The sequence below is a fragment of the Magnolia sinica genome, chromosome 17, assembly GCF_029962835.1.
Source record: "Magnolia sinica isolate HGM2019 chromosome 17, MsV1, whole genome shotgun sequence".
Lineage (NCBI taxonomy): Eukaryota > Viridiplantae > Streptophyta > Magnoliopsida > Magnoliales > Magnoliaceae > Magnolia > Magnolia sinica.
In genome coordinates, this window is record NC_080589.1 from 52,451,314 (window position 1) to 52,464,213 (window position 12,900).

The 12,900-nt window shown below is 41.5% G+C and overlaps 1 protein-coding gene across 2 annotated transcripts in view; it reads right to left on the minus strand.

Annotated features, from left to right (window-relative positions):
* Positions 1 to 1,332: 1,332 nt before the first annotated feature.
* Positions 1,333 to 12,900, minus strand: part of LOC131231440 (glucomannan 4-beta-mannosyltransferase 1-like) — a 34,883-nt gene continuing 23,315 nt past the window's right edge. For both annotated transcript variants that reach the window (XM_058227632.1, XM_058227631.1), the window contains one exon: positions 1,333 to 1,840. In XM_058227632.1, the coding sequence (XP_058083615.1) occupies positions 1,684 to 1,840 (157 nt within the window). In that variant the 3' untranslated portion in view covers positions 1,333 to 1,683. The remainder of the gene's footprint in view (positions 1,841 to 12,900) is intronic.

Sequence of the window (12,900 nt, forward strand, 5' to 3'; positions counted from 1 at the left end):
TATTCAGAAGATCACAAAGACATGGATGAAGGGAAAACACAAATATCAACTTGAGCCAAAACTTTAGTCAACCCCAAAGAATTTTTTTAATAGCAGATGCTCAATTCACATCGTTTGAATCCTGTGCTTTGTGGTCCACACGCTGGGATGCTAAGTGGAGCCCACCGTGATGTTTGTGAGAAATTCACACTATTCATCCATTTTGAGAGATCATTATAGGATACGAAATAGAAAACGAGGTGGATCCAAAACTCAAGTAGCCCAACGAGAGGCGAGAAATCCACCCTATCCTTTTTTCTTTCTAAATTTAGAACGGTTCAGAATTGTTCCAAATTTGGAATGGCTTACCACCGTTCATAAACAAAAAAATTGTAACTGTTGATGTGGTGATTTGGACGTCCTCCCTAGACTGTTGCAGACCTGCAAAAGCAAATAGTAATGGAGATCTTGGATATAGTAGGAGACCCTCTGATGCGAAAGTTAGGACAGGAAACTGGGTCTAGTGGAACGCAGGGTTTTAGGTGTCTTTTGTGCATACCTTTCATCGTAGAAGCGACTCTTATTTAAAGTCTTTAGGTGCCAGTGATGTATATTGCAATTCTATCTTGGAAATCTCCATTCAAATTTTGGACTACAATGTGTTCAGGTCTTAGGATAGAATTCCTTTCCATCACTTGAGACCATGTATAACTATGTACATAGCGAGGCAAATAAACCTGCATCCTTATTACCAGCTTCGGTTTCTAAGCGTTCAGCTTTTATGGCTGGACATAAGTCAGGTCAAGGACCTCCTTCATTGATTGAAATAACTTAATATGCAAACATTATAAATGAACTCATCACACTTATGACTTCAATTAGGACCTCGGCCCCACTGTTCCAACCAGTTGAGCTAAAAGCTTAAGCTGTTAGCCAAAGGCGGAACAATAGTTTTATAGCCAAGTTGGGGGATCGATAAATGTCGGTGTAACGGTTCATTCACAGTTGGGGTGCTGGCCCATACCAACAACTTCTATTATGAACTTCATCCCCACCTTCGTCCCAAGTCTCGTCTGAATAATATTGCTGTCGAGGGGGAGCCTATTATTTTTAGTGCTTCAATACTCAGCCTAATAGAAAACAAGGTTACCTAACCAGATTATAAGACTACTTTTAGAGGGCCCACTTGGACACACTTCCTCAAAAGAGGGTTCTGAAAATGGAGGTTTCAAGCTTGCTTTTTGGTCAGTTCAGCAAAAACTAAAGTCCCATTTTGGCACCTGTTTTGTCAAGCAGAAGATGAGACGGGGCTTTGCAAAGTGCCTTCAAACTACCATTTGAGTCAAAACAGTGTTTCCACTTCCACTGCTCATGGTATATAGAAGTTGGTCTTGTTGTTTAGTCATTAACCTTTTAAACAAAGAACACTGATAACCACACTACGTAATTATAATTTTCCATTTCCTATAAGTTTCCATAGGAGTTTTTCATGTCCATATTTTGGATTCTCTACATCCAAATAAGCCATATACATATGTATATAAGCTATTTTAAGTAGTCCACATAAGATACATTAACTCTATCATGGATCACATTCCACTACTATAGGGATGTATAATTCACACTTCAGACATCCAAACATACTAACTTCACACTTTAGACATTCTACTACTATAGGGGCATTATGCCATCTTGGCGTGACCTCTAATTGGAGGGCACAAAAGTGCCTATGTACCCAAATCCCATGACGAAAAAGGCAGCAGATTGGAGGAATAGATAGAAGTAGTCCCGGCCCAAGAAAACATCGTAGATTGCGCAGTATAAGAGAAAGACGCCCATTATCAGCTCCATTACATGAATCCTGGTTTTGAATCACCAAAAAAAAAAGTCCAAAGAAAATCAAGGGTGAGAATGAGAAAAAGATCAAAATGAAAATTGCAGCTTGGCCCGGACAACCCATGCTCGATCTGATGCGCCTAATTTTCTATGAAAGAGATCATTTAAGAACTGTCATCTGATTAGACGAACATGACTTGAAATGAAACTTCTCTGTCATGGAGCCTACCAACTTAAGAAAGCTGGTGGCCACACATCACAACCACTTAACCAAGTTGGCAGTTGTAAGCTGGATCAATCCTAACTGAACAAATAGCAATCAAGGGACCAGTAATGGCCTATATGGGACCACCAATGCAATGCAATCCTGATTTAAATAGAGCTGTGCTAGGACCTTTCGTTGGGTGGAACATTTATGAAATCCACCCAGTCCATCAGGTATGCTGCGTCGTGTTCACTTGTAACCGAGAAATCATGACCATCCATAACTCAGGTAGGCTACACCTAGGTAGAAGTTGGATGGGAAGCCCACAGTTAGTTGTGTATGGCCCACCGTGGTGCTTATATGCCATCCAATTCATTCATCTGATGTTCCTCATCAGGATGGAAAAAAAAATAAAAATTACCCAAAATTTTATATGCCAAAACTCAGGTGAGCCATACCACATGAATTTAGAGGTTTTCAGGTATAAGTTTATGGCGTCGCCCACCTGAGCCTTATTTTTTATATCAAGGCTAAACAAGGGATGATGGACCTGATGGACGGTGGATTTCATGCACACCAAGTAGTTAATTTCCCCAAGATAGAGTAAAGTGAACTCAGAGGTAGGCAAGTATTTTTTCCATTTTAATACTCTGATGGCTAAAGTGGCATTTGGAAGTTAATGGCGACTGATCCAAGCGTTCATTGTTTTTAACCAACCACAAGCATTCGAATTGAGAAAAATGGCCACGGGCCTTTGTTCACTCCCCAAGTATAGGGTTGTGATATAGTAATAAACTCGGTGAGACCGATGTCGAATCCCAAGGGACTGAAACCTGTACGTTATCTGAAACTAAGTAGAACTAGAACTCGACTAAGATGAAATCTAAATTGAATGTAATTTGATGAACAATGATGAAATAATTATCTAAAATTTTAAAGAATTCAAGGAAAGAAAATTAGCTAGGGATTCAGAAGATCCACTTGTAGAGATCAAGGAGATCTTATGCTTGCATCAGAAATTCAACTGGACTTAGAGTCCATCTTCATCCAGTTGAAGGATGTAACCATGAAAATTAGACTGAACTTCCTTTGATATAGTTTTTAAAAAGATGAAAGTTATATGAATTAGAATGGATTCCATCACCAAACCAGCTCAGGAGACAAAGTAAACAATAGAATTAAACTAATTACCAACCAAACAACATGATATGAAGGTTAGGAAGGGTACCGACATCCAACCATGCCCAGGAGACGATGGCGAACAACAGGGCTTCCTGACGTCATAATCAAAATAAGGAAAGGAACATGCTCAAGCTATCGCAGACCCATTGTAATTTTAATCACAACAGACCATTAAAAACTAAAAACATTCCCTTAATAATCAAACTAATATCAAATTCAGTTCATAAATTAAATTAAAGGCATACAATAGAGTCTCCCATCTCCTACAAGCTTCACCTCTTAGCCCTAGCTAAGAGGTCTAGCCTAACATGATTGGACCAGATCTCTGGAAAACCATGATAAAAAAAAAAAAAAAAAACTACAAATAAAACAAGTAAACAAAAACTACTCCCTGTCTCTCTCTCTGCCACTGACATTCTCAACCGACTGATCCTGGAAAATTCAATGTCTCTAACTCTCTCTTCTCTCTTCTCTTTATAGCTGTGAAGGACGGTGGATGGGAGCTTTTGCACCACACAGGCGGTGGAGAAAATCCGGGCGCGTGCGTAAGGCTTTCGCACTGTGTGCTGTGAAACTGCAAACAGCCTTACTTTTTGGAGGGATTTTCAGGATAGTGAACGTCCTGACCTTGGAATCTGACTACATGGTGGGGTTGAAGGCCCATTTCTCTAGTATTTGGACGGTTCGGATTGGCCATCCGACCACTGCCATGGACGTACAATGGGCCGTAAAAATCGGGTAGCGTTCGGACGTTAAAAACAGAGCCTGCGAAAGGGCTCTTACGCTGTGCTGATGATGGGGCCCATGATTGATATTTTATGAGAAATCTAGATCAGCCATTGCATTCTCCTCAAAATTTCGAATGGGAAGGGACAGTTTTAGATCAGATTCGGTGTGACCCACGGAAGAAATCATGTTGCCATAGGTTTGGACGAAGCAGAATGGTCTTTTTGTGACCACTGTGACCTGCACATGTGCTTGCATTGATGTACGAGGTAAACATGAGTTCGACTATCCTGAGCTCCTCTACAAGATGGACGGCTTGGATCGGATAGATGGTCCATGATGGTGGCCCACCAACTTCCGAAAAATGCCCTTGCGCAACTGTCTGCGGAAGAAACAAAACGGTAGTTGCCGTTTTTGAGTCAGTCACGGGACCAACCTGTTTTAGAAAGAGATGCAATTGCCGTGCACATCTGGTGCACTTGTGCACCATGCACACCCTAACTCAGTTGGAGTCCACAGTGATGTTTCTGAGAGATCCACTCCATCCATACATTTTATCACCTCATTTAATGGGTTGAACCCAAGTTTCAAGCATATCCAAAAATCAAATGGGCCCAAAATCAATGGTTTATGGGCTGATCTGTCCGTTGGGCTACTTCCAAAGGGATCCACTGGCTGAAATTCGACATGTACGGTTAATTTAGAGTCTTCAGGTCCTGTATAAAGTTTTGAGCCGATCAGATGGTGGGAACCCTGTAATCTTGCATTCTAGACGTCTTTTAGGCTTGTTTAAGGTGAATGGCTGGAATTTCTCTGATATCCGGTGTGTAAATCCTCGATCTTGGTCCCATAGAGTCTGTCCCTTGCCTTAGTGACTTTGGAGTGTTAATTCCATACTTTTAGTACCCTTTTCCAGTCCATGCTTGTCAATTCACCTTGCATCACAAACATGATTTAATTAAGCCGTTAAACAATACAATGTTCGTAAATCCAGGCAATAACTGGGGTCTAATATGTAATATTTGACCTCCAACACAACCTCCAACCAGCATTTTGCTAGTCCCGAGCAAAGTATGCAAAAAATAAGTTGAAAGTTACAGGACAATTTTTATAAACTCGAGTGATTTTTGGAGAAAAAAAAAATCTAGATACCAGAATTCTAAGATTCATGAATGTTGGGCCTTACCTTCTCTTAGACTTAAGCACATGGTTGATTCCATAGTCAGGCTTAGAGTATTAATCCATCAATTAGAAAAGATTCTAAACATTGAGTTCCATGGGTGTATATGTAATCTCGGCTTATCATTATTCATTTCGTTATTTCATGATACCATTGGTAAGCAACAAGAGCATTCAGGACACCCAAAAACTAAACGTGCCTCATAGATCACTCTTTCATTATTCTAGCTTTTGATTTTTCCATCAAGGGGGAGGGGAATCAAATCCGTACCTATAAGGAGAACCTATGGTGAAGATCGTACACCCACCCCTTTTCTCATATCACCCCTGGGGAATTAAATCTACACCGATAGGGAGCAAACCTATGGTGAAGACTATTCGCCTAACTCTTTCCAAAGGTATCTATTTTTTTTTTTTTAGCTGGGTATTTTCTTTTTCTTCAATTGATCATGACCGACAAATTTTCCAGGCTGGTTCCTTACATGCTTAGTAATTACCAAGTTAACCCTTCAATATCAAACTGAAACCTTAATGTGAAAGCAAGATGTGACATGTGAAATCATAACTCAATCAATGTTTACAACTTCTAATTCTGGATTAACAATTCAAACTTAACTGTGAAATCTAACAGATATTGAATCCAAGAGTTATAGATCCAACATCACTTATCTTATAATTTTAAAATATGGCTGTCAAAATCACTTTGAATTCACAAGAAATTACAGAAAAATTAAAAATTTTCACAATTTTTACTCAAGACCAAGAAAACACTGATTAGGAAACCTAATCTCCCACCCCCGACCTAAAATCTACATTGTCCTCGATGTGAAGGAAATAAGCATGCTATGCACAAGGGACAATGAAAGTAAAAGAGGAGTGATGGAAAGATAATACCTGGATGAAAGAATCACAAGGCTTTCCAAAGATACCAGAGCAGGTTAGCACAAGAGAGAAACCACAAAAGAAAACTATTCTAAAACAATGTATATAGCAAACTATCCTAGTCCTATAAAAGCGATAAACCTACCCATACCTCCATCAGACTAGGAGATCAATCCTGGTAAACAGGAGCAGTCAGAGGCATGGACATGTCCTCTAAATCAAATTTCTTGACAAATGGTTTTAATCGATGTCCATTTACTTTAAACTCTTTGCCATTGTCGGGATCTCTTATCTTGACGGCCCCATGAAGATAAGCAGTAACCACAATGTAAGGGCCGGTCCAACGAGATCGAAGGTTACCCGGAAAGAGATGTAGTCGAGAATGATATAAAAGGACTTTCTGACCTGGTGTGAATGATTTCTGTAGAATATATTGATCATGAAACACTTTCATCTTGTCCTTGTAAATTCTCGAGTTCTCGTATGCGTCATTCCGAATTTCTTCAAGTTTATTCAACTGTAGTTTGCGTAGCGAGCCAGCGTTGTCCAGATTGAAATTCAGATTTTTGATCGCTCAGTACGCTTTATGTTCCAACTCAACAGGCAAGTGACAAGCCTTCCCATAAATAAGTCTAAAGGGAGACGTTCCAATAGGGGTTTTAAACGCAGTACGGTACACCCATAAGGCATCGGTTAATCGGGTTGACCAATCCTTACAATCAAGGTTAACCGTTTTCTCCAAAATGTGTTTAATCTCCCTATTAGAAATCTCAACTTACCCACTTGTCTGTGGGTAATATGGGGTGCTCACCTTATGAGAGATACCGTATTTCTTCATTAAACTCTCGAATGACCTATTATAAAAGTGTGAACCTCTATTACTAATGATAGCTCGAGGCGTTCCGAATCGGGAAAGGATGTTCTCTTTTAGGAATTTAATGACCGTGCGATGGTCATTATTCCGACATTGAATCATTTCAACCCATTTAGTGACATAGTCTACAGCGAGCAAAATATATAGATTTCCAAAAGATTGGGGGAATGGTCCCATGAAATCAATGCCCCAGCAATCAAATGCCTCGATGATAAGAATGAGATTCAAGAGCATCATATTTCGACGGGACAACGCTCCCAATTTCTGACAACGCTCACAAGCCTTGCAAAACTCACGAGTGTCCCTAAACATAGTGGGCCAGTAAAAGCCACATTGCAAAATCTTGGTTGTGGTCTTTTTGGCAGAAAAGTGACCACCACAGGCCTGTGAATGACAGAAAGAGATGACACTCTGATGCTCAACGTCTAGCACACATCTCCTTAAGATTTGGTTTGGGCAATATTTAAATAAATATGGATCATCCCAGAAAAAGTTGCGCACCTCGGTGAAAAATTTCTTCTTATCTTGCGCAGTCCAATGTGTCGGTATGGAACCCGTGGCAAGATAATTAGCAATATCAGCGAACCAAGGTGAATGGGAGACTCTGAACAATTGTTCATTAAGGAACATGTCATTGATATGTGTCGTTTCAAGGGAATCATAGGGATCAAGACGAGAAAGATAGTCAGCCACTACGTTCTCTACTCTCTTTTTATCTTTTATTTCTAGGTCAAATTCCTGGAGTAGGAGGATCCATCGTATCAAGCGGGGCTTAGCATCATTCTTAGACAGAAGATACTTGAGCGCTGTTCAGGGTCAAATATTGCATATCAGACCCAGTTATTGCCTGGATTTATGAACATGGTACTGTTTAAATAGCTCATTTTAATCATGTTTGTGTTGCAAGGTGGAATTGCGAGCTGGGACTGGATCGGGATACTAAAAGCATGGATTTAATGCTCTGAAGTCACCAAGGTAAGCGACGGACCCCAGGAGACCAAGATCGATGGAATCCCAAGCCAGGGATCCGCGAAAATCGAGAAACTGAAGCTCAAGCGGCCTGAAAGTCAGGCAGAATGCAAGATCACTGGGCTTCCATCATCTGTTTGGCTCAAAACTTTATACATAACTCGATGACCAAAAACTAACCGTACACGTCAAATTTCACCCATTGGATCCCTCTGGAAGTGGCCCAACGGATAGATTAGCCCATAAATCAGTGATTTGGGACCCGCCTGGTATCTAGAAATGCTTCAATTTTGTTCTCAACGCGTTAAATAGGATGAGGAAGAGAATGGATGAAACGGATTCTACATGTACATCACACTGGACCCCGCATGTACAGCGCGTGTACATAGGGTACACCGCTGCACCAGACGACCGTTGTGGTCAATAGACGGTTGACCCGTCTTCTTTCCGCACCAGCATCCAACGGACGGACGGAGGCTGGCTGTTTTTGTCCAGTGGGCCCCACCCATCATCCCTTTGGAAAATCTGAACCATCCATTGCATCCGGAATGGGAGTTTAACCCACGCCTAGATTTCCTTTTGTCATCATGCAAGTTTCTTCATTTTCCTAGTCATTAAACACAGGATGGACGGCGGAGCAGAAAGATCGGTGGACCACACCTAATCCAAGCCAAACAAGCCGTTTCCAAACAGGTTTTCGAGGGTATTTCAATGGACGGTGTGGATTTTCTTCCAATATCAATCAGTGCGACACCAGCCATCACAGCGTGACGCGCGTCGGCTCTGTTCCGCAGCATAGGTCGCGGTTGATCTCTGTGGGCCACCATCAGGGCCCATCGGGCTAATCAGGACCATCCATCAGAAGCCTACACTCCATATCATCCTAGCCTAGATGACGAAACTTCTAGAAACAATGAAGATCAGTTTTCGATCGTTCAAACGGAAGAGAGACGGTGGAATAAAATAATTTGTGGGCCACCACAAAGCTGATCCAAAACTGATCAGATCCGACTGGTTTTTCAAGGGGAGACCAATAGACGGCGTGGATTTCGTTGATAAAACAGATCATGGGCCCCATCAGCAGCTCAGCGCAAGTTTTGCGCAGACAGAGTATCCAAGCAGAACCCGGACACTGCCGACTCCCGTGGCCCACTGTATGATCTCGATCGTGGCCGAAATAATGATCCATATCGTCCAGAATGTCCACAGGGAGGCCATAACCCTGTCTAAGGAGTCTGTTTTGAGAGATCTTGACGGCTAGTCGCTCACACTCGGCCCAAACGTAAGTTCTCTTGCGTTATTGCGCGTTCCGGCTGCGAAACATGTTGCTGTGTAATGATTTTCGCACATGCACTGTCTCCCAGCCAACCTTCTCATCTATAAAACGGAGAAAGGGTGAGAGAGGAAAGGTATCAAAGTTTGGGACCAGAGGAGATTGAGGGCTTGGACGATCGCAAGGGAAAGAGAGAGAGGGAAGATACAGAGTTTGGTTTGTTCTTGAAGGTTTTAATTCTTTTATTTATTTTTGAGAGATCAAGCCCAATCATGTTGGGCTAAACCTCTTAGTTAGGGCTAAGAGGTGAAGCTTGTAACGTGATGGGAGAACTTGTTGCTTGTGCCTTTTGTTTAGACCAAAGGGGTTTTTTATGTAATTTTATAGGAATATTTTTAGTTTTTAATGGCCTGTTGTGACTGAAATTACAATGGGTTTGCAATGGCTTTGAGTATTTCTTTTTCCTTATTTTGATTATGACGTCAGGAAGCCCTGTTGTTCGCCATTGTCTCTTGGGCATGGTTGGATGTCGGTACCCTTCCTAACCTTCATAGCATGTTGATTGGTTGGTAATTATTTAATTCTGTTGTTTACTTTGTCTCCTGGGCATGGTATGATGATGAAATCCATTCTAATTCATACACCTTTCATCTCTTGAAAACCAAATCATGTAAGTTCAGTTAAATGTCCATGATTCTTAATGCAGGCATAAGATCTCCCTGATCTCTACAAGTGGATCCTCTGAATCCCTAGTTTCCTTCCTCTAAATTCCTTAAAGTTTTAGATTAATCTTTCACCATTATTCATCACTTTATATCGGATTTAGATTTCATCTCATTCTAGTTCTAATTCTAGTTAGCTTCAGATTACGTACAGGTTTCAGTCCCTTGGGATTCGACCTCGGTCTCACCGAGTTTATTACTACATCACAACCCTATACTTGGGGAGTGAACAAGCGCCGTGTGATCAGTGTAAATAATGATCTTGGATCCGATCAAGTAGGACTGAAATTTGTCTAAAGTGAACACTATAGCCAAGAGTTCCTTTTCCGTAGTCGAGTAGTTCACTTGGGCAGGATTTAGAGTCTTACTCGCATAATGAATAACGTAAGGTTTCTTATCTTTTCTCTAGCCTAGAACCGCCCCAAGAGCATAATCAGACATGTCGCACATAAGTTCAAAAGGAATGCCCCAGTCAAGTAGTTGTATGATGGGTGCACTAGTCAACATGCCCTTAAGCTTAGTGAAAGCTTCTTGACATGGCTCAGTCCACTCGTATGGTGCATCCTTTTGAAGTAGATTACATAAAGGACGAGAGATGAGACTAAAGTCCTTTATGAATCTTCTGTAAAACCCAGCATGTCCTAAGAAGGATCGCATGTCCCGCATGTTCTTGAGTGGAGGTAGGTTAGAAATAAGATCAATTTTCGCCTTATCTACCTCGATTCCTTTAGACGAGATAATATATCCAAGGACAATTCCCTTATGAACCATGAAATAACACTTCTCCCAATTAAGTACTAAGTTCTTTTCTTCACATCTTTTTAGCACACATTTAAGACTCTCTCAGCACTCGCTGAAAGATGAACTGAAAACAGAAAAATCGTCCATAAAGACCTCTAAATATTTTCCCACCATGTCAGAAAAGATACTCATCATACATCGCTGAAAGGTGGCAGGGGCATTATATAATCTGAATGGCATCCTTCTGTAGGCAAAGGTGCCATAGGGACATGTAAATGTGGTCTTTTCCTGGTCCTCAGGGGCGATTTCAATCTGATTGTAGCCCGAATACCCGTCAAGGAAACAGTAATAGGAATGACCAGCTACCTTTCCAAGATTTGATCAATGAAGGGCAAAGGAAAGTGGTCCTTCCTCATGACGGTATTCAGCTTCCTGTAGTCAATGCACATTCTCCAACCAGTAGTAACTCTTGTTGGCACAAGTTCATTATTGGCATTGGCTACGATGGTGATCCCGGACTTCTTAGGAACCACCTGAGTTGGACTCACTCATTGACTATCGAATATGGGCTATATGATACCCACATCCAATAGTCTAAGAACCTTGGCCTTAACCACTTCCCTCATATTTGGATTTAGTTTACGTTGTAATTGCCGAGCGGTCTTCGCATTATCCTCAAGATATATGCGGTGAGTACAAATCGAGGGGTCGATTCCCTTGAGATCCGCTATCGTCCATCCAAGGGCTCCCTTATGCTCAATGAGAGTAGATATGAGCATACTCTCCTATTCTTCTTCCAGATGGGCAGAGATCACCACCGGGTATGTCTCATCTTGACCTAAATATGTGTATTTCAAATTAGAGGGCAAAGGTTTTAGGTCAAGCTTCGGTGGCTTGAGGTTAGATGGTAGAGGCACTACATTGGTTTGTGATAATTCTTCAAATTGTGGCCTCCACCGGTTAACTTCAAGTACCGATGCAGTATCAAGTAAGGCACATGTCTCCCCAATCATGTTGATGTAGAGCGGGTCGCGGACAGTTACATGGCCAAGATGGATCAGAAAAGGCCCGGTCGACGACAGAAGTGATCCAGACCATCGAACCTTAAATCGAGCATATCTTGCAATCCGAAATGAGTTATCTGACGTAAAATATATGATTTTGGGGTAGAACGAGCTACTGAAGCCAACCAACCCTGCCACGCTGGGTTGCGCAGCCCAGAATTGTGAAAAACCCCTGAATCGACGGTCATTTCCCTGTTTTAATTTCATTTTTACTATAAATAGTAAGTTTTAGTTTGATTATAACTCTTCATCCGTCGGGCTTTAGGAGTTGCGCCCAACGTGAAAAGATCTTAGAATAATTAGAATGGTTTGGTGAAGCCAAATAGGATACTTACTATTTTTGGCCGAAAACCTTGCGCACTAGTAGACATCACGACCGTCTATAAATAGTAAGTTTACTATTTATAGTAAGTCGCGGATTCTAGGAGTTTGAGTTGTAGTTTGATTCTGATTTCTTTCCCATTGCTTGGTACCCCTATTTAAAGGGTTGTGAACTCATTTTTATTCATTAATTAATCAATTTCAAATTTCTTAAAATTTATTTCTATTTTCTTCTTTCTTTCCTCGTGGATTCGAGAAGTCTCTGTGAGGAGTCCAGAGAAGCTCCGTGGATTCAGAATAATTATCCTCATCACGTTCATCCCTGCGTCAATTGGTATCAAAGCGAGGATTCCCCTCGGGCCGATGGCAAACAACGAAGGTATGAATCAAAATCCTGTGGACGGTAATCCAGGGATTCGTTATCTTTCGGAAAGAATGAAAGCTTTCCACCGGGAGAGTCAGTTGACCATGCAAGGGCTGTAGGCAACTCTCGACCGTCTTGCGGATGCGCTACTCCCGCCCCGAGCCCTAGGCGGTGCTCCACCACCTTTGGTTGCTCCCCCACCCATGGTTACTGTACGACGCAACCTCGATTTTCGTAGAGCACTACCAGTGGCAAACCTTAGGGTTACACCAGATGATTCAAGTTCTATCAACGAGGACCTTAATGAGGGTTTTGCTTAACGACCAATCCATGTAGGTGATCATCTAGATCGTGCTAAAAGATACTATCGAGGTAAGGCTGAACTTCCTAGTTTTAACGGTTTATTACGTATAGAAGATTTTCTCGATTGGCTAGCCAAAGTAGAGAGATATTTTGATTACATGGACGTGCCAGATCATAAAAGGGTAAAATTGGTAGCGTTTAAATTAAAATCTGGTGCTTTTGCATGGTGGGAACAATTACAACTCTCACGAGCCCGCCAGAACAAGGCGCCCATCTCATC